The sequence below is a fragment of the Oncorhynchus tshawytscha genome, linkage group LG15, assembly GCF_018296145.1.
Source record: "Oncorhynchus tshawytscha isolate Ot180627B linkage group LG15, Otsh_v2.0, whole genome shotgun sequence".
Taxonomy (NCBI): Eukaryota; Metazoa; Chordata; class Actinopteri; order Salmoniformes; family Salmonidae; genus Oncorhynchus; species Oncorhynchus tshawytscha.
The window spans coordinates 3,487,404-3,513,884 of NC_056443.1; the positions used below are offsets into that span (position 1 = coordinate 3,487,404).

At 44.1% G+C, this 26,481-nt stretch overlaps 1 protein-coding gene across 1 annotated transcript; it reads left to right on the forward strand.

Moving 5' to 3' along the window:
* The first annotated feature begins 1,656 nt into the window (after positions 1-1,656).
* LOC112215004 (guanine nucleotide-binding protein G(i) subunit alpha-1) lies at positions 1,657-25,365 on the forward strand. The gene is made up of 9 exons (XM_042297930.1): positions 1,657-2,189; positions 11,364-11,406; positions 13,153-13,294; positions 13,512-13,669; positions 15,466-15,594; positions 17,144-17,273; positions 19,111-19,264; positions 23,554-23,774; positions 24,442-25,365. Exons 1-8 carry the CDS (start codon positions 2,072-2,074, stop codon positions 23,742-23,744), a joined length of 1,065 nt encoding a protein of 354 aa, XP_042153864.1. The 5' UTR covers positions 1,657-2,071; the 3' UTR covers positions 23,745-23,774; positions 24,442-25,365.
* The last annotated feature ends 1,116 nt before the right edge of the window (positions 25,366-26,481 follow it).

Here is a 26,481-nt window from a genome sequence, read left to right on the forward strand (position 1 = left end):
ATTCACAGCATCACAACTCAGGCGAAGGGCAGTATAGCTAATTAGACTGCTGCCCAGGTGTGAGGTTAGAGGCTAAAGGAGCAGCCTAGAGAGAGTCACTGTTCAGCAGGTCTCAGCTCCTGTTTCACCATCCTCAATGTCCTTGCCCACATCTGGGTCCTCAATGGTAGGAGTGATCTGTGGAGACAGACACTTCCACAGCAGCCTTTTTTTATATATTAAATCAGTTTAAATTGAATTACATTTGATATTTGATATGATCCTCAAACTTTTATCCAATTTGTTGGTATGAATTCAAATGATCCAACAACTGGCTCACCAGAAAACTGAAATGGCAGCTGTACAGGAATCTTACTGAATAATTCTACCTTTGTTGTCCAGAAACAACAACCATTATTCATTTCTATGCAACTATCCCTCAAAGTGGGCCTGAATGTCTCACGTTTTGTAATATGATTCAATGGGCTTGTTGAATTCATCCTAAATTTAGATTAGGTGAATGGCTTCTTGTTGACCAGGTTGGCACGGGGATCTTCCCAGAGCCGGTCTTGGGGAGACCTCTGACAATCAGCACCTTCCTGAAAGCAGCCACTAGATCGATGGTCTCTCTGACCAGGCTCACCATCTCCATCACCACATCTTCCTGGCTATTCTGTAATACAGACAGACAGACCACAGGTGGAGAACCACCTCCAACTGGGCACGGACATACGAGAATGAAGAAAGTAATCACCCAGAACAGATTAGTTGAAAAATGGGCTTTCCATTAGCCAAGCTGTAACGCTGTATGGCGCTGTCTCATACCACGTTATAATTCTGTATCTACCTCTTAGACTTTCCTCAGCACCTGGCCTGTATCTGTGGTCACAAAGGGAAATCTGTTTATAGGAAACCATTAGAATAGCAGGGGTCACCACCATTATTTTGCATGTACTCCTAAACATCCCCATTTGAAAGTAAAATGATATGTAAAAGGCATGCTGGAAATGTTCCCTGCATGCCTGGCTGGAAATAAATCAATGGAATGGTATCAAACACATGTTTGATACAATTACATTCACTCTATTCTGGCCATTGTTATGAGTCATCCTCCCCTCAGCAGTCTCATGTGATGCAGACTATTCATATGGTATCTCTATCAGAAGGTGGAGATGACGTCTTTCCATGGAGTTCTCTCTATAAAACCACCAGGTGGCAGAAATGCAACTACAACTCAGGTGTTGCGTACCCTTTTGATATTGTCTTATTTTGGAATTAAATGTTTTAATTCCATAATTAATTTAATTAATTATATGTGTACTGTATATTAACTTTAGGCGTAGGCTACTAGAATCAAAGAATAAGGCTATGGACTAAGAAATCACGTATCCTTTAACAACCCTCATGGTTTGATAATGAAAATATATTATAACACCCTAGTAGCCTAATAATCTGCATGAACCGTATAATATATCTCTTGAGGTTTCTCTTGGGGATGAATAGCATGTTTGCCTTGGTTTAGCTATATCGGTGTCAGAAGTGGGATGGCCCCAGTGTTCCCTATAATATTTTATACACAGACAAGAAACAGTAAAGTACAGAACATTGTTTTCTCGCGTGATATCAACTGTCACTTACAGTATTAGGCGTTTCCAAAGACCACAATATATTGACTCAAAGGTCAGTCTGGTATTTTGACAGAAAAAACTGAAGCAGGAAGTATTCGTGTAGCCAGCTGGTGGTAATTGTAGTTGAATGAGCAGAGCTCACTGTGGCAGTGAAAGACGGACGTGCTGAGACAGAGAGAGCAATTCACGGTGGAACTGTTTTCATTTACAGCTTTTTATGCCACGACGAGAGAAATAGCTTACACTGACTGAAAGCGTAGGAATATAGTGGACTAAAGAAACACACTCCTGGTCCTTTTTTTTTATCTTAAAAAAAAAAGTATACATCCAAGCGACCCGATAGCTTTCACACAAGGGCGTGTGTGGGTCTCGGGGAGCAGCGGCTCGCTTTTTAACCCTTGCATGTTGGTACTGTATATATTTGATATTTTTGCATCACTTGGGTCCGGAGGATTTGCTTGAGGATGGGGTGTACCCTGAGCACGGACGATAAGGCGGCGGTGGAGCGCAGTAAAATGATCGACAGGAATCTGCGGGACGACGGGGAGAAAGCCGCAAGAGAGGTCAAGCTACTGCTTCTCGGTAAGGGAAGTGGTTGTCCTTGCTTCGTCCCGCAACGTGAAACATTGTGGGACGAAGCAATCGTTATCCGTGAACTTCACAAACTGTAATATTAGCTGCGATTGCGACATTGTAACTAAATGTCAAACGCACTATTTACAGTGATAAACAATTGGTCTGCATACATATAATGGCAACAATTTGAATTGAGAATTCTAGGTACGATTTCATACAATTCCGCATAGCACACAAGCTGTCGTAATCAAATTTAAAACATTGTCAACTTTTGCATAGACCTTGAAATCAAAGCACATTGGCGAAATTGGACGACCTAATAAAACAAAAGTTGACGATTTTTTTTCTCCGATTTAGCCTATAAGCAGAACAAAGGTCGTTGTCCACGCTGGCTCATCAGTTCCAGCCTTCGGTATGTTACTTGCAGGCAGTTGCAACAAAGTACCCCTCTTTGTTACGCTTGTTCAGCAACACAAATGGTTTCTAAGGGCCATATTCATTGGCTTAATCCTCCAGCATTTGACACATTTTTTTGTCGCCTCTCTGCAGCATTGTGTTTGAATGCTATGTCCAGCTGAGTGCATATGATGTTTCCAACTTGGTAATTGGCCCAGAAACGGTTGGAATAACGAATTGCAATAACTACACGACTTTGTTCAAAACATTTTTGTTTGAGACCTCATCGCCTTTTTTTGCTACTTCAGGCATGGATGTATGTTTATGATTCCGCCATTTCTTAGATAAACATAGGTCAAAATTAAACTTCAGGCTCTTTCTTACCGCTACTCTCATTGGTTGTTGCAATAGTGGATGTACTTATAGCTGAGTTTAGCCTACTGCACAATGTGTTTTACCTAAAATCAATTAAAACCGTGGACATTTCCATTGACAAACAAAGAAGCCCATTTCCCTTGACAGAAACTAGTGATTGTTTTTGAAATACTGCTCTACCATCCACTCCATTGGGGAAGAGAAGAACTGGATGTGTCTTCTCTATAAATATGGGTATTCTTCACTGATGCCATGAGCAAGAATGGCTGTCCTGAAATACCTGTAAAACTCTAGGCCTGTCAGTGGATGGCTATGAAAGCTTTTGGTGAGGACATTGTCCCTGTGTTTTTTGTATTGATTTCCTGCTATTTTCTTCTAGTTGTACATGCTGATATTTATAAACTGGGTGGTTCGAATGCTGATTTGCTGACACCTGTGGTATACCACGAGTATGACAACTTATTTTTTACTTTTCTAATTACGTTGGTAATCAGTTTATAATAACAATAAGTCACTTCTAGGTTTGTGGTCTATGGTTATATGGTATAAACCTCTTCCTTGTTGTTGAGAGCCTAGGCTACATCCATCTGTATTGCTATGAATGATGAAACTGATTCGAAGCAAGTCGGGTCAACTAAATCGCAGCCTGCAGCCATAGTAGGTCTCCAAACAGTCCTCTGAGTGAAATTATAAAGTTTGTGTAAAGTCGATCCCAGACCTGTGACGTCCAATATTTTGAACTCTTTTGAAAACGGTGTCTCCCAAAATCATTTACTGAAGAAAAATATAAACACAACACGTAAAGTGACATTTTCCATACACACACAAATATTTTCTCCTTTCCATACGCACAAATTGTTTACATCCCTGTTAGTGAGCATTTCTCATTTGCCAAGATAATCCATCCATCTGATGTGGCATATCAATAAGCTGTATTAAACAGCATGATCACTACACAGGTACACCTTGTGCTGGGGACTATATAAGGACACTCTAAAATGTACATTTGTCACAACACAATGTCACAGATGTCTCAACTTTTGAGGATGTGTGTAATTGGCATGCTTGACTGCAAGTATAGTGTACACCAGAGCTGTTGCCGGAGAATTTCTCTACCATAAGCTGCCTCCAACATCATTTTAGATAATTTGGCAGTACATCCAACTGGCCTCACAACCGCAGGCCATGTGTAACCATGGCAGCCCATGCCCTCAACATTTGGCTTCTTCACCTGGGGGTAGTCTGAGACCAGGCACCCGGACAGCTGATGAAACTGTGGGGTTGTACAACAATCTCTCAGATGGGTTTGTACAACAATCTCTCAGAAACTGCCTCGGAAACTCTTCTGCATGCTCGTCATCCTCACCACTTGACCTGACTGCAGTTTCGTGTCGTAACTGACTTCAGTGGGCAGATGCTCACCTTTCATGGCCACTGGCATGCTGGAGAATTGTGCTCTTCATGGATGAATCCCAGTTTCAACTGTTCCGAGCAGATGGCAGACAGTGTGTATAGCGTTGTGTGGGCGAGCGGTTTGCTGATGGCAATGTTGTGAACAGAGAGCCCCATGGTGGAGTTATGATATGGGCAGGCCTAAGCTTACGGTCATCGAACACAATTACCTTTTATCAAGGACAGTTTGAATGCACAGAGAACCTGTGACAAGATCCTGAGGTCCGTTGTCATGTCATTCATCTGCCACCATCACCTCATGTTTCAGCGTGATAATACACGGACCCATGTCGCAAGGATCAGTACACAATTCCTGGAAGCTGAAAATGTCCCAGTTTTACCATGGACTGCATACTCACCAGACATATCACTCATTGAGCATGTTTGGGATGCACTGGATCAACGTGTACGGACGACCGCGTGTTCCAGTTCCCGACAACGTCCAGCAACTTCGCACAGCCATTGAAGAGTGGGACAACATTCCACAGGCCACAATCAACAGCTTGATCAACACTATGCGAAGGAGATGTGTTGCTCTGCATGAGGCAAATAGTGGTCACACCAGATACTGACTGGATTTCTGATCCACGCCCCTACTTTTTTTTAAAGTATCTGTGACCAACAGATGCATATCTGTATTCCCATTCATGTGAAATCCATAGATTAGGGCTTAATGAATTTATTTCAATGGACTGATTTCCTCATATGAACTGTAGCTCAGTAAAATCTTAGAAATTGTTGCATTTCTATTTTTGTTCAATGTATTAATAAGAAATAGAAATGGTCTCCCCCAATATCATGCATTCCTATACAAATAGGTGCTATGTTACATGTTGTTGCTTCGGTTGTTGATCTCGCTCTCCGAGGCCGACGTGAGTAAGGTCTTTAATCAGGTAAACAGACGCAAGGCCACGGGTCCGGACAGTATTCCAGGGCGCATTCTCAGGGAATGCGTAGATCAGATGGCAGGCATAGTCACGGTAATTTTTACTTCTCATTGTCCCATTTTGTAATCCCCATATTTTAAGATGACTTCCATCATTCTGTAATCATGAAGTGCTTTGAAAGGATGGTTATGGCACACACTCCATCATTCCAGACACCTCCCTCTGTAACTGGATCCTGAACTTTCGGACGGACTGACCCCAGGCTGCCACGCTCACCCTCAACACATGGGCCCCACAGGGGTGTGTGTTTAGTCCCCTCCTGTACTCCATGTTCACCCACGACTGTGTGGCCACGCACGACTCCAACACCATCAAGTTTGCCAATGACATGACTGTGGTAGGCCTGATCACCAGTGATGAGGAAAGTCAGTGACCTGGCAGTCTGGTGCAAGGACAACAACCTCTCCCTCAATGTCAGGAAGTTGAAAAGGTTTGGCATGGGCCCTCAAATCCTCAAAGTTCTACAGCTGCACCATTGAGAGCATATTGACTAGCTGCGTCACTGCTTGGTGTGGCAATAGCACCGCCCTTGATCACATGGTGCTACAGAGGGTGTTGCAGGCAGCCCAGTACATCACAGGGGCAGGCGGTGTGAATGGAAGGTCTGGAAAATCATTAGACTCCAGCCACCCAAGCCATAGACTGTTCTCTCTGCTTCCGCACTGCAAGCGGTACTGGTGCATCAAGTCTGACATCAACAGGCTCCTGAATAGCTTCTATCCCCAAGCCATAAGACTGCTAAATAGCTAACAGAATGGATACACAGACTAAATGAATTGACCCCTGTCTATGCGCACTCATAGGACTCTGCACTAACACTCCAACACCCATAATATGCACACACATTTATATGGACTACGCACACACACTCGCAAACAATCATCATTTATGCTGCTGCTACAATTTAACTTTTTTTTTTTAAAACAAATTATATCCTGATGACTTGTCACCTTATTCCTAATAGTAATGTGGTGGTGATCGTCGGACTTTGTCGGTTGGCGACCAACTTTAAGGTGCATTACCACCAATGACTGGAGTGTGGACCGCAGTTCATCTATATGCTCCTAAAAACCTATGAGGAGATGGGAGAGGTGGGACTTGCAGCACGTCAAAAATCGAACCAAGTTCTATTTTTCACCTGGCCATGCAGATGTTCGTTGACGCGAGTGAGCAGTTTAGATGAAATGATTGACTAACATGTATTTGTCAATTTATTTTGCAACGAAAGGTCAGCATGTTAGAGCTTGCAAGAAAGGCATTTCACTGTACTTGTGCGCGTGACATTTGAAACTTGTTTGCGTGTTGGCACCCTGACCTGCTTCCTGTGTCAGCCGTTCAGGTTGGTAACCAGGTAACACACCCAGCCTCGTCAGATGACCGTGAGATATGCTAATAGAGGAGCAACAGGAAGGAATGTTCTAGATCAGGTCTAAACTCTAACACTCATTATAAATTGAGGTGTACTCATGGAGAGGGGGAAGATGTTTTGGTGTCTGTTTGTTTACATATTAGTATTTTCTGTTACTATACTTCTGTCACAAACATCTCAATTCCTCTCATCTGCCTCCTAGCCGCCCCACTAAACATACTTTGTTAAATTACATCCTGGTCAAGAGATCACAGCCATATCAGTGATGCTGATAGTGCGTACATCGGCACAGGCAGCACCTCAGAAACGGTGGTGAATATTAACTACTAAATCACTTCAAGGACACCAACCGTCAAGCGTCCGTGTTTTACATTGTGTGGCGTTGATGGGCTGACCCTGTCCATGTCTGTGCTGTGGACTTCATGGGGGGTGGCATACGGTAGGACGCACGCACAAACACAAAACAATTGCATTCTCCAGAAAGGAACCTGCATGTAAGCATTTCATTAGCCAGTGTATACCATGTGTATCCTATAAAACTTAACACACACACAGCATAATGAGCAGTCTGTCAGCGGAGTGTACCGGCATCCTGCTGTCAGAGGAACAATCATTTGAGGAGTGCTATGAATGTTTGGGTGTATGCTGTCAAGTCTGTACAAGCAACGTCTTGTCTATATTAGGCCGACTAAACCCAACCACATTGGTGTCAAGAGGTTTCTGTAGGTGGTCTATGTAACATTTTATGTAAAGCTTTATGGGTAGTACTTTATTTTACAGTACTAATGCTTCCACTTGTATTTCCTGGATGTTTGATAGGAAATTGTCTGTCTTGTACTTCAAATAGTTCAACACATGGTTGTTAATTACTTGTTACCAAATTTGTGCTAATAACTCTCAAATAAAAACACAAGCAATTCCTAGGTTATCACTATCTGCTATTTTACCTTGTCATTTATCACATCTGGTGATTTATGTAGGTCTACTGTAAACTGAAGTTCTTATGAATTATGAGGAATTCCACTTCTCCAGCACCGTCCCGTTAGATCTACTACTGTTACTGGTCTCTTCCAGTAAAGTATCGGCCTGCATGTAGTTTGTTTCCTAAATCTATTATCTATCGATCTGGATGTGGGCAGATGAATCCAGCTGATTGAGCTACACGACTCCCTGATGGGTTAATGCTCCTGTAACTTCCTGGGTTCCCTTGTGAGTCATTCACAGGTTCAACAGCTCCCAATGGTAACGAGGGATGGTGCCAGCTAATGTGGCACCACTAATGTGGTTCACGGAGAGCGAGCATGGCCCAGCTGTAAGCCCGTTCAGCCCTGTCCCTCACTGCCTCTCTCCCTCTGTCCCCCTCTCCCAGAGGACTGTATGCCCTGTCCAGCCTAACTGAACCCCAGGCAGGACGTGCCCTGGTTCTTCTGGTGACTCAGACAGAAAACCCCTCTGATCATTAGATCTGAAAGCCCTTAACTCCGGGACAGGCAGAGAGACTGAGCTCTGAGAGAGTGGGAGGAACTCCAAAAGTGATTCTCCCCACCCTGGTATTATATAAAAGCTCCAACTTAATCAACATTTACGATTAAAATACAACAGAGCTGTCATTTGGAATGAAGACTTGATTGTAGCCAATCCTACCACAGCACTTTAAAACTCTCCTTCATTGTCGACATGCATGTCCTCTTTACTGTCTGTGGAAAACCACCTTGGAGGAAGGTCCAGGAGAGATGGGTTGGGTGGTTGGTGGGCTTTAGAAGTACTGTTCTGTAAACGTCCATTTAGTTTGCAGGCCTCAACAATTTTTCTTAAAATACATTCTTTTCCCAACCGCCAGAAAGCAGCTGCCTCGCTGTGGTTTTGGTCTGGCTCTTTCATGGGTGTATCAAATTGTGGGTGGGTAACATGACTCTGTCTATCCCAGCCCATGAGGTCCACTTTTCTGCCTTTGCTTTCTTTAATGGCCCATGTGGCACAAATCAGGGCCATTAGACTTTAGTGATGTAATAGGGGTGTGGCCATACACCAGTAACTTTAGAGTTGAAGGACAGAGCAAGGTCAGTCAGTCCAGACTGGAGCGTTTGTTTGCCTTACTTAAAGAAATGTCATAAGGGAAACGTACCTTGGCGATATCATTCAATAATTATTCCTATGACTTGCTAGCGTACATTTTGTTGACCCTATGCAGGGTTTTGTGTCCCATATTGAGAAATCAAGTGTGTCGGTCAGACAGTAAAACATATATCTAGAGGGAGGGTTCAGTGAACACACAACGGCCTGTAAAGAGGGTATGTTTGTTCTAGATTGAGAGGCAGCCAGTCAGTGTGGTAGGGAGTGGAATGCTGTGTTGTGGCGCTGCCTTGGCACCGAGGCCCTTAGCAGAAGGAGGGAGATGACTTTACCTGCTGCCAATGCTGTGTGTCTGTGTGCGCGCACGTTTGTTTTTATGTGTGTGTGTTACAGTGCACGTGTGTCTACTGTCTCCTCTGGGGTTCTTAGTGGCACATGTGACTGTTTGGCTCCGGAGCAATGAGATGTGTTAGTCCTCCTCTCTAGGGCCAGGGCCACAGCGACATTTAATTTAAACAATTTGTCCTCCGGTGAAAGCCATTCCAATTAGGCTGAACAGTAGGAGGTACCTGCCTGGCACACTGTTAAAACACACACATTTTCACACACACACACTGTATCAGCATGCTCTAAGGCTCTGGAGAAAGGCTTGTCCACAGGAATTCACTTCTACATGTTGGTTTCAGGTTCTCTACTGCGTTAGGGAAAGTTCCAAGCCCCCAAGTTTCACTTGCCACAACGAGAAGCCCTGACGTATGTGTGTGTGTGTGTGCACATGTGCTCATTGTCTTGCTGTAATGTAATACTAGCTGTGTCTTGCGAGATGGGAAGATCGGGTGTTACAGAACTAGCTTCCTCCTGGCAACTCAGATGGGTGTTAGTACAGCCCGGACAGTTCTGAATAAACAGTAAGGAACTTTAATCACACTAGTAACAACAACATTGTATTAAAATGTTATATACTACTTTGGTAGTTGCATTTTATTGCATAGCAATGGCATTTGTAATTACACAACAAAAATCAAAAATTGGGACTTTTTTTTTAATCCACTACTGAACTTCTATAGAATTGGTAAGTAATACTAATGAGTAAAGTTTAGACTGACATGGCTACAGTTCCCCTTTTTCTGACTGTGTTTATTGTGTCTGAGCTGAGCAACCCCTATTGGAAGGGACTTAGCAAGCCCACGAAACAAGTGAAAACATCATGTTTGTTTTCAGGGACGACCCATATTTCCCAGTGGCCAGTGACTGTCCCTGATTGGAAACACCCACCGGTGGATGTTATGTCGAGGAGGGGCCTGACTTACTCAATCTCCATGACACATCCTCTACTTATGTGTTATGGGGACATTGTGTGCAGTTTGGGGACATTTGCTTATCAATAATACATGCCCGGGCTATTGAGATGTGAGCCATCACTACACAATCACCCCTAATCCTCCTCAGCTGACCGTGTGGCGAGCGCTGAGATGTCTTTGGTAACGGAGCCGGTTGCTATGGCAGTGTGACATGTGTGACGGAGGCACGGAGCCCCTAGCAGCAGCCAGGCCCAAGCAATGCTTATTCTGTGTTCCTTGCCTCTCTCATAGGAGTATTGCCATGTCAATCACCTCTCCGCCTCACACTCATTGGATGCTAGCTTTAGTGTCCACCCTCCCGGCTCTTGTCCTCGTGTGAGTGTTTTACACAGCCTATCAGTCAGTAATGTGTAATTCAATATAGAAGGCTTGTACCATCTTGAAGTAACACAATATGTGCTCATAGGCTTATTAAGGCAAACCCTGGTTACAACTGGTGATTGTTGTCAGCTCTGATATACCACCAGAAAGACAACTAACTCATTTAATGTACAAAGACCCAATGACCAGATATTAACTGGTTGATGTCAGCGTTGTTGGTGGTTGCTGGAAACTACTGCAGGCTGCATGCTTCACTGCTGTTCATGAAGATGAGGACTGTACTGTCAGTGATTTGGCCTTTGCATTAATACTGAGGACCATAATGTATTCACCTCTGTCCCTTCACTGTACTCCCATCCCAACGCACTCATCACTCATCACTCTGCACTCTCTGAATGTTACTGTGTTTTGCTATGGTGCGGCTCATTCAGTGAGTCTTGCGATGCTGCCTGAGATGGGTCATTGGTTCCTGCTGCAGTAGGTAGGTCCATAATGCTATGTTAGTGCTGCTGTTGAAATGTGCCGATAAAGGGAGAGGTGGGGAGGGTCCGTATCGACCGGACGGCTGCAGAGCGACGCTTTGGGTCAGAGACGTCAATACAGAAACACAGGAAGGGAAATGATCAGAGTGTTTGACCACCTCGGGGTTCTCCACGATGGTCCATTTCAAAAGGAGTTGCATAATGGCCTGTAATGAGTAGCTCTTTACAATTGGACTTTTCTTTCTCAGTATGTCAGTGTTATCCCATACCAGGCAATCAACATTATCATCAGTGTTGGCTTCAAATTCCCTTGCAGATTCGGAACACATCGCTCTTATCGCATAATTGCAATTAGTTAAATTCTAGGCGTTTGACTGGTTTGGTAAATGTGTTCTCTCTCTCAGGTGCTGGTGAGTCGGGGAAGAGCACAATAGTCAAGCAGATGAAGTGAGTATGTTCCTTCCATTCTTCCAGATACCATATCTGCCACACCATCAAAACAAAGCATTGTTTTTGCCCTTCTGTGTGGACAGTTCTCAGAAATGAGTCATTGTTATTGTCCTGGTGCCCCATTCAATTCAGATGCTGGAAACATTGTTACCTGGATAGTGTTGTTATCAATGTTCGCTTTCCCCAACCTGTCATTTTATGATGGAAAGGTTGCATGGGGTTGGGTTATTGGACTGCTATTTTCCTGTCTCATTTTTTGCTGTTATTAAAAATGAACGTGTTCTCAAAAACAGAAAGTGTTGCTCCATGTTTCTCCTTGTGACTGACTGATGTGTTGCTCCATGTTCCTCATGGTGACTGACTGTGCCGTGTTGCTCCATGTTCCTCCTAGTGACTGACTGATGTGTTGCTCCATGTTCCTCCTAGTGACTGACTGATGTGTTGCTCCATGTTCCTCATGGTGACTGACTGATGTGTTGCTCCATGTTCCTCCTAGTGACTGTTCCTCCTAGTGACTGACTGTGTTTGCTCCATGTTCCTCATGGTGACTGACTGATGTGTTGCTCCATGTTCCTCCTAGTGACTGACTGACTGTTCCTGGTGACTGACTGATGTGTTGCTCCATGTTCCTCATGGTGACTGACTGATGTGTTGCTCCATGTTCCTCATGGTGACTGACTGATGTGTTGCTCCATGTTCCTCATGGTGACTGACTGATGTGTTGCTCCATGTTCCTCATGGTGACTGACTGATGTGTTGCTCCATGTTCCTCCTAGTGACTGACTGATGTGTTGCTCCATGTTCCTCATGGTGACTGACTGATGTGTTGCTCCATGTTCCTCCTAGTGACTGACTGATGTGTTGCTCCATGTTCCTCATGGTGACTGACTGATGTGTTGCTCCATGTTCCTCATGGTGACTGACTGATGTGTTGCTCCATGTTCCTCATGGTGACTGACTGATGTGTTGCTCCATGTTCCTCATGGTGACTGGCTGATGTGTTGCTCCATGTTCCTCCTTGACTGACTGGCTGCTCCATGTTCCTCATGGTGACTGACTGATGTGTTGCTCCATGTTCCTCATGGTGACTGGCTGATGTGTTGCTCCGTGTTCCTCATGGTGACTGGCTGATGTGTTGCTCCGTGTTCCTCATGGTGACTGGCTGTGTCGTGTTTCTCCTTGTGACTGGCTGTGTCGTGTTTCTCCTTGTGACTGGCTGTGTCCTCCTTGGTGACTGGCTGATGTGTTGCTCCGTGTTCCTCATGGTGACTGGCTGTGTCGTGTTTCTGTTCCTCATGGTGGCTGACTGTATCTGTTGCTCCGTGTTCCTCATGGTGACTGGCTGTGTCGTGTTGCTCCGTGTTCCTCATGGTGGCTGACTGTATCGTGTTGCTCCGTGTTCCTCATGGTGGCTGACTGTATCGTGTTGCTCCGTGTTCCTCATGGTGGCTGACTGTATCGTGTTGCTCCGTGTTCCTCATGGTGGCTGACTGTATCGTGTTGCTCCGTGTTCCTCATGGTGGCTGACTGTATCGTGTTGCTCCGTGTTCCTCATGGTGGCTGACTGTATCGTGTTGCTCCGTGTTCCTCATGGTGGCTGACTGTATCGTGTTGCTCCGTGTTCCTCATGGTGGCTGACTGTATCGTGTTGCTCCGTGTTCCTCATGGTGGCTGACTGTATCGTGTTGCTCCGTGTTCCTCATGGTGGCTGACTGTAGTTGTGTCCTCCGTCCCGTGTGTCAGGATCATCCACGAGGCAGGCTACTCGGAGGAGGAGTGTAAACAGTACAGGGCTGTGGTCTACAGCAACACCATCCAGTCCATCATCGCCGTCATCCGAGCCATGGGACGACTCAAGATCGACTTTGGAGACGCCGCCAGAGCCGTGAGTGGGCTAGACATGATGATGATGATGGATTGCAAAAATCAAAGCCTTCTGACTAAAACTAAACACACCCAATCACATGCCCAACACTGATGCCATGGCAGTATTATTAATGCTATTGATGGTGATGATGGTAGGAATGATTTTCACAGTGGAACTGATGGTGACGATTTGATGGTAATAGTGATGGTTGTGCTGACGGACTGCTCTCTCACAGGATGATGCGAGACAGCTGTTTGTGCTGGCGGGGTCGGCAGAGGAAGGCTTCATGACGGCGGAGCTGGCCGGGGTCATCAAACGCCTGTGGAAGGACGGAGGGGTACAGGCCTGCTTCAGCCGCTCACGAGAGTACCAGCTCAACGACTCTGCAGCATAGTGGGTCACACACACACACACACACACCACCTTGTCCTGCTCAGACAGTCTGCTCCCCTTGGTCTGATACACACACACACACACCACCTTGTCCTGCTCAGACAGTCTGCTCCCCTTGGTCTGATACACACACACACACACCACCTTGTCCTGCTCAGACAGTCTGCTCCCCTTGGTCTGATACACACTCACACACACCACCTTGTCCTGCTCAGACAGTCTGCTCCCCTTGGTCTGATACACACTCACACACACCACCTTGTCCTGCTCAGACAGTCTGCTCCCCTTGGTCTGATACACACTCACACACACCACCTTGTCCTGCTCAGACAGTCTGCTCCCCTTGGTCTGATACACACTCACACACACCACCTTGTCCTGCTCAGACAGTCTGCTCCCCTTGGTCTGATACACACTCACACACACCACCTTGTCCTGCTCAGACAGTCTGCTCCCCTTGGTCTGATACACACTCACACACACCACCTTGTCCTGCTCAGACAGTCTGCTCCCCTTGGTCTGATACACACTCACACACACCACCTTGTCCTGCTCAGACAGTCTGCTCCCCTTGGTCTGATACACACTCACACACACCACCTTGTCCTGCTCAGACAGTCTGCTCCCCTTGGTCTGATACACACACACACACAGAGCTCCTGAAGTTCCTCTTCTTCCTTCATTCTCTTCTGCTGGAAGTAAATACATTCTCATTCCTCTAAAATAACCAAAGGCCTTGAGCAGTCCATTTATTACAGATGCCCGCCCACTCTCTGGCAGACATGTATATCTCTACTGCCTACAGTCCAGTCCGCTTGGGGTTTCAACCTTGAGTGAGACTGTCAATATTTGTTTTGTGTGGGGGTGTCACCCCTGTAGCAGGACTGTAACACGCAGGCTGCTGCGTGTCTGCTGAGTCCTTGACCTTAGCATTTAGCTCATGTAGCTGTCTAAAAGCAGATTGGCCAGGGCTGTTGTGTTTACCAAACCCTGGTAGCAAAACACCAGACAGAAGAGCTAGAAAACATGTCCAAATCCCTTTGTCAGTGGGCAGCGTTTGAGCTCGAAACTCCCTTGGTTCAGTTGTTTTTTTCCTGAAGTGGTTGTTCTTTTTTCGTACGCATTGTGCCATAGCCTTTCCATAAGCCAGTGAAGTCACCAGAGGAGCAGCCCCTGCGGTGTGCCATGAGAAACCCCTCTACCTTGTTTTGGAACGGAACAGACTTCACCGGCCTCTGGTGCCGCAGCTGCTGGCCATTTCCAAATCAATACCCAGAATCCTTTTGGCCAGGGCTACCACACACACATAGAGAGGCACACATACCAGCGTCACGTAGCCTGCCTTCCGGCCTCTACAGCGAGGCAGCTGACGCCGATCTCTGCTGTTTGTTTGGGTTAAAACACCAGTGCTGCTGAGTAGTGTGTAATTACTGCTGCCGTGATCTTTAGGAAGAGTAATACAGGGTAGGCTGATTGAGCTAGGGGGGGGTTCTACTGTAGATTTTACTGTTGAGGAAGGGGCAGGTGTGTGCGACAAGTCCAGAACTGAGCCCTATGTGGAAATATTGGATGAGGGACCATTCTGAGGCAACAGAACACACTGATAGTGTGGAAAAGAGTGTAAAAAATGTCACTTGTTTTTCCCAGTTCAAGATATAGAAGCAGACATGGTTCATGGCCAAACAAGATCTGTTTATTATTAGAATAGCTTATTGTCCTATTGTTCCATTGAAGTATGTGTATTGGATGCATTGACTCCCATCTAAACATTCTCTCTCTCCCCCTCCCTTCTCCAGTTACTTAAACGATTTGGACAGGATATCCCAAGCCACCTATATCCCGACCCAGCAGGATGTCCTGAGGACTAGAGTCAAAACCACAGGCATTGTGGAGACACATTTCACCTTCAAGGACCTCCACTTCAAGTGAGCACTTCCCCCAAATCCCTTTTTAAGTGTAGTCATATTCCATACTTTAAACAGGATAACTCAATCTACTTCCCTACTGTGCGTATTGAATCTCTCAAACCCATAGAAATGTCCTTAGTCCAGTGGTTCATTGTGACAGAGCTGAACCATACGACATCAGCAGTGAATCATATCTGTTCTAGTGTTCCATTGGCTGATGCCAGAGAGGAAAGGGGAACTATTGGCTCACTGGTCAATACCCATATTTCCAGTTTTGGGGATTAGTGAACTACATGTAGTTCAACTAGTAATTGAACTGCATTTTACAGTAGCTTGGTGGTAGTTCAACTAAATTCAAATCTAGGTAGTGTTTTCAGTAGTGAACTGTTTTACCATGTAGTGGTGTAGCTAACTACTGGAACTACACACTACTTCTTTACCGTGTAGCTAACTACTGGAACTTCTTTACCGTGTAGCTAACTTCTTTACCGTGTAGCTAACTACTGGAACTACACACTACTTCTTTACCGTGTAGCTAACTACTGGAACTACACACTACTTCTTTACCGTGTAGCTGACTACTGGAACTACGCACTACTTCTTTACCGTATAGCTGACTACTGGAACTACGCACTACTTCTTTACCGTGTAGCTGACTACTGGAACTACGCACTACTTCTTTACCGTGTAGCTGACTACTGGAACTACGCACTACTTCTTTTGCAACAAACAAAAAAATCATACCTGCCTAATTGTCACTTGAAATGTTTTGTTATATTGGCTAAATTACACATTAAAAGTAACTTTAGTTAAGTTAACTATGTTTTCCTTAATGGTAGCATTAGTGTAGCTTAACTTCTTCCAGTGTGAAGTAATAGCTTGGTAAACTATATTTTCAGAGTAGCTTCCACAACACTGCATATTTAGTTGTTTTATCATGTCTGTCCCGCACTCCACATCCTAGTTGAATAGCAAGCCCTTTAAAAATGCTCTTCCTCAACAGTTTGTTCGGCCAAGCCACTCAGTGCAACTCAGCAGAGAAAACTATGTGGAGCCATTCCAATGCAAACCATATCTAAGTACATTAGAGCCTCTCAGCCGTCTCTGTGCCAATGGGTGGAAACTGGCTCACAAAGTGGGTGACATTATTAGGGCTTGTTCCCTTGGGTTACGTTAATGGGTTATACAGCTCAAAGTGCAAAGTGGTAAGGGTATAAACAAGAATGTTATTTAAAATACAAAAACATTACATTTAACAAAGTGTATCCATTTATACCCCCTAAAAAAATTATACCCTCCCTTCTAAATAGAATAAAATATGTTGAACATTTCTACTGTGTACCATCTCTCCACAACACAGAAAAGCCTCCAAAAAATGAATGTATTCTCTGTCATTTCCACCTGGTGGCCTGTTAGATGGTTAAACACTTAAACCCAGAGCCCCAGGCCACAGCTCTGTTTTCTCTAGTGGCCAATGGCCAATAAAGTTGTTTGTCTTGTGTGCGACATGCATGGAAACATACTCCGTTTACATTGTCTGGTGCATTATCCGCCACTTCCTCCTCAGGATGTTTGATGTTGGAGGTCAGAGGTCCGAGAGGAAGAAGTGGATCCACTGCTTCGAGGGTGTCACTGCCATCATCTTCTGTGTGGCGCTCAGCGACTATGATCTGGTGCTGGCTGAAGATGAGGAGATGGTGAGTTCCTGTCCAACGATGGACATTAAATAAGAGTACATGTACAGTACCAGTCAAAAGTTTGGAAACACCTACTCATTCAATGTTTTTTTTATTTTTGACTATTTTCTACATTGTAGAATAATAGTGAAGACATAAACTATGAAATAACACATGGAATCATGTAGTAACCAAAAAAGTGTCAAACAAATCAATGTATTTTAGATTCTTCAAAGTAGCCACCCTTTGCCTTGATAACAGCTTTGTACACGCTTGGCATTCTCTCAACCAGCTTCACCTGAAATGCATTTCTAACAGTCTTGGAGTTCCCACATACGCTGAGCACTTGTTGGCTGCTTTTCCTTCACTCTGCGGTCCAACTCATCCCAAACCATCTCATTTGGGTTGAGGTTGGGTGATCTGATGCAGCACTCCATCACTCTCCTTCTTAGTCAAATAGCCTTTACACAGCCTGGAGGTGTTGGGTTATTGTCCTGTTGAAAAACAAATGATAGTCCCACTAAGTGCGAACCAGATGGGATGGCGTATCACTGCAGAATGCTCTGGTAGCCATGCTGGTTAAGTGTGTCTTGAATTTGAAATAAATCACTGACAGTGTCACCAGCAAAGCACCCCCCCACACGGAGGTCATCCGTGTGTCTCACAAAGGCACGGAGGTTGGAACCAAACATCTCAAATTTGGACTCATCAGACCAAAGGACAGATTTCCACCGGTCTGATGTCCATTGCTCATGTTTCTTGGTCCAAGCAAGTCTATTCTTATTATTGGTGTCCTTTAGTAGTGATTTCTTTGCAGCATTTCGACCATGAAGGCCTGATTCACGCAGTCTCCTCTAAACAGTTGATGTTGAGATGTGTCTTACTTGAACTCTGTGAAGCATTTATTTGGGCTGCAATTTCTGAGGCTGGTAACTCTAATGAACGTATCCTCTGCAGCAGAGGTAACTCGGTCTTCCTTTCCTGTGTCAGTTTCATCATAGCGTTTGATGGTTTTTGCGAATGCACTTGAAGACACTTTCAAAGTTCTTGAACTTTTACAGATTGACTTACCTTCATGTCTTAAATGAATGATGGACTATCGTTTATCTTTGCTTATTTGAATTGTTCTTGCCATAATATGGACTTGGTCTTTTATCAAATAGGGCTATCTACTGTATACCACCCCTATTTTGTCACACAACTGATTGGCTCAAACGCATTAAGAAGGAAAGAAATTCCACAAACTAACTTTTAAGCCACACCTGTTAATTGAAATGCATTCCAGGTGACTAACTCATGAAGCTGGTTGAGAGAATGCCAAGTGTGCAAAACTGTCAAGGAAAAGGGTGGCTACTTTGAAAAATATAAAATATATTTTGATTTGTTGAAGACTGTTTTGGTTACTACATGATTCCATATGTGTTATTTCATAGTTTGATGTCTTCACTATTATTCTATAATGCTAACTCTGGAATGAGGAGTGTGTCCAAACGTTTGACTGGTACTGTATATCTGTATGAAACCAGCCAAGTCCTGAACAAAAAATCGTTCTCAATATAATATTTACATTGAACATTCATTTTAGTGCTGGGCTGAGCTTCATTCTGGGTCTGTGAAACTGTCTCTACGAGTCCAAACGTGTTTCTGAGTATATCTCGATAGTTTAAAGAGGCTTTCTCTCCTCAACTCCTTTCCTTCATCTGTACTGATCTGAAAACATAGGATAAAGCAATATGGTGGACGTCCTAGCAGGTGTTAGCTTTCACCTGTCCCGTTATTCCACATCAGTGTAGGTGAAGTCCTGTAGCTCGAAGCCACACAAAAGCTATTGTCCAATGTTGCCTTCTTCTCTCCCCAGAATCGGATGCATGAGAGCATGAAGCTGTTTGACTCCATCTGCAACAACAAGTGGTTCACAGACACCTCCATCATCCTCTTCCTAAACAAGAAGGACCTGTTTGAGGAGAAGATCAAGAAGAGTCCTCTAACTATCTGTTACCCAGAATACGCAGGTACAGTAACACAGCCAACCAGCCATGTTAGACTGTTTTATAGAATGATTGGGGATAACTGTGAATTGTGTATGACTTATCGCTGGAGTTTGTCTGTACATTTTCAATGATTTCTTTGTCATTTGCACACCTGAACAAATATAATTGAATGTCTACATGATTGGAAAGAGGATCTCATATAAACATATAGCGCCGGTAATATAGTGTAGATACTGAACATATGCAGATGGTATGTTGCACCGCATCAGTGTTGTGACAGGAGACGTTCAACAGACATTGGTCACTTCTACCTTTTTAAAAACTTCTTCGGGATCAGTGTCCCTTCCACGGGATGGTTGAGCTAACGTAGGCTAATGCGATTAGCATGATGCTGTAAGAAAGAAGAACATTTCCCAGGACATAGACGTATCTGATATTGGCAGAAATCTTAAATTATTGTTAATCTAACTGCACTGTCCAATTTACAGTAGATATTACGGTGAAAGAATACCATGCTATTGTTTGAGGAGAGTGCACAGTTTTGAACATAAAGTTATTAATAACCCAATTAGGCAGTTGGGCAGTCATGATACAACATTTTGAGCAGAAAAACAATGGTTCATTGGATCAGTCTAAAACGTTGCACATGCTGATGTCATCTAGTGGCCAAAGTCTAAATTGCACGTGGGCTGGGATAGGCCATAATGTATTTTCTCTTGCATTTCAAAGATGATGGTACAAAAAATAACATTTTTTCTTTGTATTATCTTTTACCAGATCTATTGTTATTCTTCTACATTCCTTTCATATTTCCAAAAACTTCAGTGTTTCCTTTCAAATGGTACCAAGAATATGCATATCCTTGCCTCAGGAACTGAGCTACAGTTAAATTTGGGTATGTCATTATAGGCGAAAATTGAAAAGGGGGCTATCCCTAAGAGCTTCACAGATCTTCATTGTAAAGGGTTTAAACACTGTTTCCCATGATTGTTCAATGAGCCATAAACAATTAATGAACATGCACCTGTGGAATGGTCGTTATCCTCTAGTGACACCCCATCCCGTGAACGGGACCGTTGTCATCATCTGACACTAATTAGCATAACGCAACAGACACATCTTCCTAGAAAATATTCCTATTCATGAAAATCACAAGTGAAATATATTGGAACACAGTTTAGCATTTTGTTAATCACCCTGTCATCTCAGATTTTCAAAATATGCTTTACAGCCAAAGCTAGAAAAGCATTTGTGTAAGTTTATCGATAGCCTAGCATAGCATTATGCCCTGCTAGCAGCAGGCAACCTTGTCATGAAAATCAGAAAAGCAATCAAATTAAATCGTTTACCTTTGATGAACTTCGGATGTTTTCACTCACGAGACTCCCAGGTAGATAGCCAAAGTTAATTTTTTCCCAAAATATTATTTTTGTAGGCGAAATAGCTCCGTTTGATCTTCAAGTTTGGCTGAGAAATCGACCGGAAATTGCGGTCACGACAACGCCGAAAAATATTCCAAATTAGCTCCAGTAGAAGCGATTGTAATAATGGCTACCTTTGTACTTTACGTGAGATTTTCTCCGGGAGCATCATGTGACCACTTGCGCAATGTAGCCCCCTACGGGTATTCTTCAACATAAATGCGTAAAACTACTTCACAATGCTGTAGACACCTTGGAATACGTAGAAGCGTAAGATGGTTGATGGCACATTCACAGCTCAATAGGGACTCATTGGAACGCAGCGCTTTCAAAATATGGGGCACTTCCGGATTGGATTTTTCTCAGGCTTTCGCCTGCAACATCAGTTCTGTTATACTCACAGACAATATCTTTACAGTTTTGGAAACGTTAGTGTTTTCTATCCAAAGCTGTCAATTATATACATATTCTAGCATCTTGTCCTAACAAAATACCCTGTTTAAAACGGGAATGTTTTTTTCCCCAAAAATGAAAATACTGCCCCTAGAGTCGCAACAGGTTAAGAGCTTACAGTTATATGCTTAACACCCCGGCAGTCCTACAATCTAAGCTAAATGCCCTCAATCTCACACAAATAATCCATTTCGAATTCCACCGTACCTTCTCCGCAGTGCAATCTGGCTTCCGAGCCGGTTACGGGTGCACCTCAGCCACGCTCAAGGTACTAAAAGATATCATAACCGCCATCGATAAAAGACAGTACTGTGCAGCCGTCTTCATCGACCTGGCCAAAGCTTTCGACTCTGTCAATCACCATATTCTTATCGGCAGACTCAGTAGCCTCGGTTTTGACTGCCTCTCCTGGTTCACCAACTACTTTGCAGACAGAGTTCAGTGTGTCAAAAAGGAGGGCATGTTGTCCGGTCCTCTGGCAGTCTCTATGGGGGTGCCACAGGGTTCAATTCTCGGGCCGACTCTTTTCTCTGTATAAATCAATGATGCTCTTGCTGCGGGCGATTCCCTGATCCACCTCTACGCAGACGAAACCATTCTGTATACTTCTGGCCCTTCCTTGGACACTGTGCTATCTAACCTCCAAACGAGCTTCAATGCCATACAACACTCCTTCCGTGGCCTCCAACTGCTCTTAAATGCTAGTAAAATTAAATGCATGCTTTTCAACCGTTCTGCACCCGCACGCCCGACTAGCATCACCACCCTGGATGGTTCCGACCTAGAATAGGTGAACATCTACAAGTACCTAGGTGTCTGGCTAGACTGTAAACTCTCCTTCCAGACTCATATCAAACATCTCCAATCTAAAATCAAATCTAGAGTCGGCTTTCTATTCCGCAACAAAGCCTCCTTCGCTCACGCCGCCAAACATACCCTAGTAAAACTGACTATCCTATATTATACCACCCACCACTGCGACCTGTATGCTCTAGTAGGCTGGCCCTCGCTACATATTCGTCGCCAGACCCACTGGCTCCAGGTCATCTACAGGTACATGCTAGGTAAAGCTCCGCCTTATCTCAGTTCACTGGTCACGATGGCAACACCCGCCTGTAGCACGCGCTCCAGCAGGTGTTTCTCACTGATCATTCCTAAAGCCAACACCTCATTTAGCCGCCTTTCCTTCCAGCTCTTTGCTGCCTATGACTGGAACGAATTGCAAAAATCGCTGAAGTTGGAGACTTATCTCCCTCACCAACTTTAAACATCTGCTATCTGAGCAGCTAACCAATCGCTGCAGCTGTACATAGTCCATCGGTAAATAGCCCACCCAATTTACCTACCTCATCCCTATACTGTTTTTATTTATTTACTGTTATTTACTGTTTGGTCCATCTGAACGTCACACCTGCAGGACGGGTACAGGATGGTGGCAACAACTGCTCGAGTTACACCAGGAGCGCACAATCCCTCCATCAGTGCTCAGACTGTCCACAATAGGATGAGAGAGGCTGGACTGGGGGCTTGTAGGCCTGTTGTAAGGCAGGTCCTCACCAGACATCACCGGCAACAGCGTTGCCTATGGGCACAAACCCACCGTCGCTGGACCTGACAGTACTGGCAAAAAGTGCTGTTCTCTGACGAGTCGTGGTTTTGTCTCACCAGGGGTGATAGTCAGATTTGCGTTTATCATCGAAGGAATGAGCGTTACACCGAGGCCTGTACTCTGGAGCGGGATCGAGGTGGAGGGTCTGTCATGGTCTCAGGCGGTGTCACAGCATCATTGGACTGAGCTTGTTGCGTTACAGGGAAGACATCCTCCTCCCTCATGTGGTACCCTTCTTGCATCCTGACATGAGCCTCCATCATGACAATACTGCTCATTCTGTGCCATACTGCTCGTTCTGTGCGTGATTTCCTGCAAGACGGTATTTGTCAGTGTTCTGCCATGGCCAGCGAAGAGCCCGGATCTCATTCCCATTGAGCACGTCTGGGACCTGTTGGATCGGAGGGTGAGGGCTAGGGCCATTCCCCCCCAGAAATGTCTGGGAACTTGCAGGTGCCTTGGTGGAATAGTGGGGTAACATCTCACAGCAAGAACTGGCAAATCTGGTGCAGTCCATGAGGAGGAGATGAACTGCAGTACTTCATGCAGCTGGTGGCCACACCAGATACTGACTGTTACTTTTGATTTTGACCGCTCCCCCTTTGTTCAGATATTACATGTTAAGTTTGCTAAATAATAAATGCAGTTGACAGTGAGCGGATGTTTATTTTTTTGCTGAGTTGATGTACTGTCTTGCACTTCAGTTGAATTCTCACTCCTATTGACATCAATTCATGACATAGTGAGAATGCCTGAAGTAGATGCTGGGACTACGCCTTATGAGGAAAGTCATTAGAAATGTGGGGGTTTTCTTGTCTTGCGGCTAGGCTCCAACACTTACGAGGAAGCTGCGGCCTACATCCAGTGTCAGTTTGAGGACCTGAACAAGAGGAAGGACACCAAAGAGATCTACACCCACTTCACCTGCGCCACCGACACCAAGAACGTGCAGTTTGTCTTCGACGCCGTCACTGACGTCATCATCAAGAACAACCTGAAGGACTGTGGACTCTTCTAAGACCTGGATTTAATCGATGGAAGTTTTCTGGTAAGCCCACCTTTTTTTTCGTTCCCTTTCTCCATCAATCTTTCCCTCTCTCTCCCTTCTCATGACTTCTATGTGCAACATAGCCCTGCCTACGCACTGCAGACTTGTGAACTTGTGTTCGTATGTGTAGAGTGCTGGGGGATCGATGTTGGCGCTACATGGTTGAGGGCACATGTCTGACTGGTGGCTGCCATGAGTGCTCACAGTGCCAGTATTGAGGACTTACAAACATATATTGTTTGACCAGTGTGCTAAACTAGTATGCTAGCTTTCCCAGATGGTGAAAGTTATCCACGGGAGCTCTTGTTGTCATGTGTATCTCTATCTCCTGACGACTGGCATCCAACTTCAAACGTTTTAAAATCAGTTGACGGATTTGATTTGTTACAAGTTGAGCTGCTTCCAGGCTGCCTCAGAGATGCAGTTTAACCCTTTCATGATCAAACGCTTGTTAAATCTAATCAGCTGAAATCAAGGCCCTCTTGATTCGGGAGCCTAATTAAATGTTCTGCTCCATTAAGATGTTTGTTTGATCATGGCATGGTCAAACAATATTTTAAGGATATTTGAATGGAACGGCCGTTTGTACCGCCAAGCATACAATAAGATCTAATGGTGTCTATTTCTCTCTCGCACTCTCTCTCTTTCTCACTCTTTCTCTCTCTAGGCGGTGAAAAGCCAGAATAATGTGTGTTTTCGGGGAGAAGTTCACAAGAATCTGAGTGGGGAGAATCAATTATGGACCATTGCTGTACTATATGCCACTTTTAACAGATTTATTTATGTTTTTGTCTTGGAACATTTTGAATTAGCTTTTAAACATTTGTGTTGGATGTTTGTGTCATTGTAAAATCATTTTCACACTTTTTCTTTTCTTTTTTGGAAGAGCAAGCTTGTTTTATTTAGTTTGTTCCTTTTTTTAAGCCCTCTCTGGAAAAGGTAGCTTGCATTATGGTGGAAATGTTCCTTTTCTCCCTCTCCAATTGTTAGGGGAAAGGGATTTGATTTGAGCTCAGTTTGTTTGTACTTGTGCCTTTTGTATGTCCTTTTTCTCTGCAGTCACTGACCAAATTGCTATTTTTTTTTGCCTGCTGAAATCGTTCCAACATAAACGGTGAAACGTTTCCTGAGGGATATTAACACTCTTTTGTGCACATTCCCAACCAATTTAGTGGCGAGATTCCTCGTGGTCCAAAGGTGTGTGTGTGTGTCTCGATGGTGACCAACACAAGCCCTGCCCACAGGCTGTCCCATACTGACAAAGGGATGTGGTTTTTTAACAGTACACCATATCCTATGTGTATCCAATATGAACCCTAGCTAGGTCAGGGAGCTTACGTTATGCTGTGGAATGACAGAATAGCTCAATCTGAGTCATATTTTACTGTATATTTTAAGATTTATTTAACGTGGCTTCAGGGACTTGGTCTCTGCGATCACTGCAGAATCACAATTGTAAAGTAAAATGAATGGGGAACAAACACATGGTTATGGTCTTTAACCAGCCACAGCTGTCTGTGTGTTCTCCAACAGACAGGGAGCCTTTGTACACTCATTCCCTTATTTTGCTAATAAAACCCTTTACAAACCATTCAGTGAACCTGGCGTCTTCAGTACTCTCCTAAGTTACAGTTGGTGAAAAGGGGGAGGGAGTCAACTTACTTCAGGTGAGTTTGAGCATTTCTTCTAGTCGCCCTCATGTATTCATCCTTATGTCATGTCATCATTGTTATGTCATGTAGTCATCCGTATGTCATCATTGTTATGTCATGTAGTCATCCTTATGTCATCATTTATGTCTTACCATTCTGTTTCTTCATGCCATGTTGATGTCACACTGGCTGCCATATCCAGATAGCTGGGAAAACTCCAAAATGAATCCTTCTGTTTCACTTTAGTTTTACTGCACACGGTGTGACACACTTCACTGTGAAACAGTGGTATAACGGGAGTGATTTTCCCACCGGGCTAATTCCCAGTGTCTTTGTTCCTTAACTCTTTAACGTAGCGTAACATTTTTGAAATTCAAGTGTTTCTTGAGTGGTTGGCACAAACACATACACTCTGATCTGATGTGTTTTGTATGTGATCAAGGAAACTGGCAAACTGGAGACAATTCTCTGTCTCTAGATTATTCTCCTCCGGTGGCATGTCCCTGTCTGTTTGAATATACAGCTGTATGGAGTGTGGCACTAATGTTGTTTGTTGGGTGTTGAATGATTCGCATCCTATTAGGGTTGTGGGTGACTTGAGGAGAGGCAGAGTCTGGTCAGTGGCCATGGTGACATGTTTAGTCATAATGACTTTTTTTTTTTTAAATCACTAAATCACTATCTCGTTTCTCTGATCTCATTAGCCAGATTACCCTGCAGGGCTATTGTTGGTTTGGGTTTTCGGGGGGAACAAAATGCGTTCGTGTAGTTTACAGGTTCTTTCATAACCTTTTGATGTAGTTTACAGGTTCTTTCATAACCTTTTGATGTAGTTTACAGGTTCTTTCATAACCTTTTGATGTAGTTTACAGGTTCTTTCATAACCTTTTGATGTAGTTTACAGGTTCTTTCATAACCTTTTGATATAGTTTACAGGTTCTTTCATAACAGGTTCTTTCATAACCTTTTGATATAGTTTACAGGTTCTTTATAACCTTTTGATGTAGTTTACAGGTTCTTTCATAACCTTTTGATGTAGTTTACAGGTTCTTTCA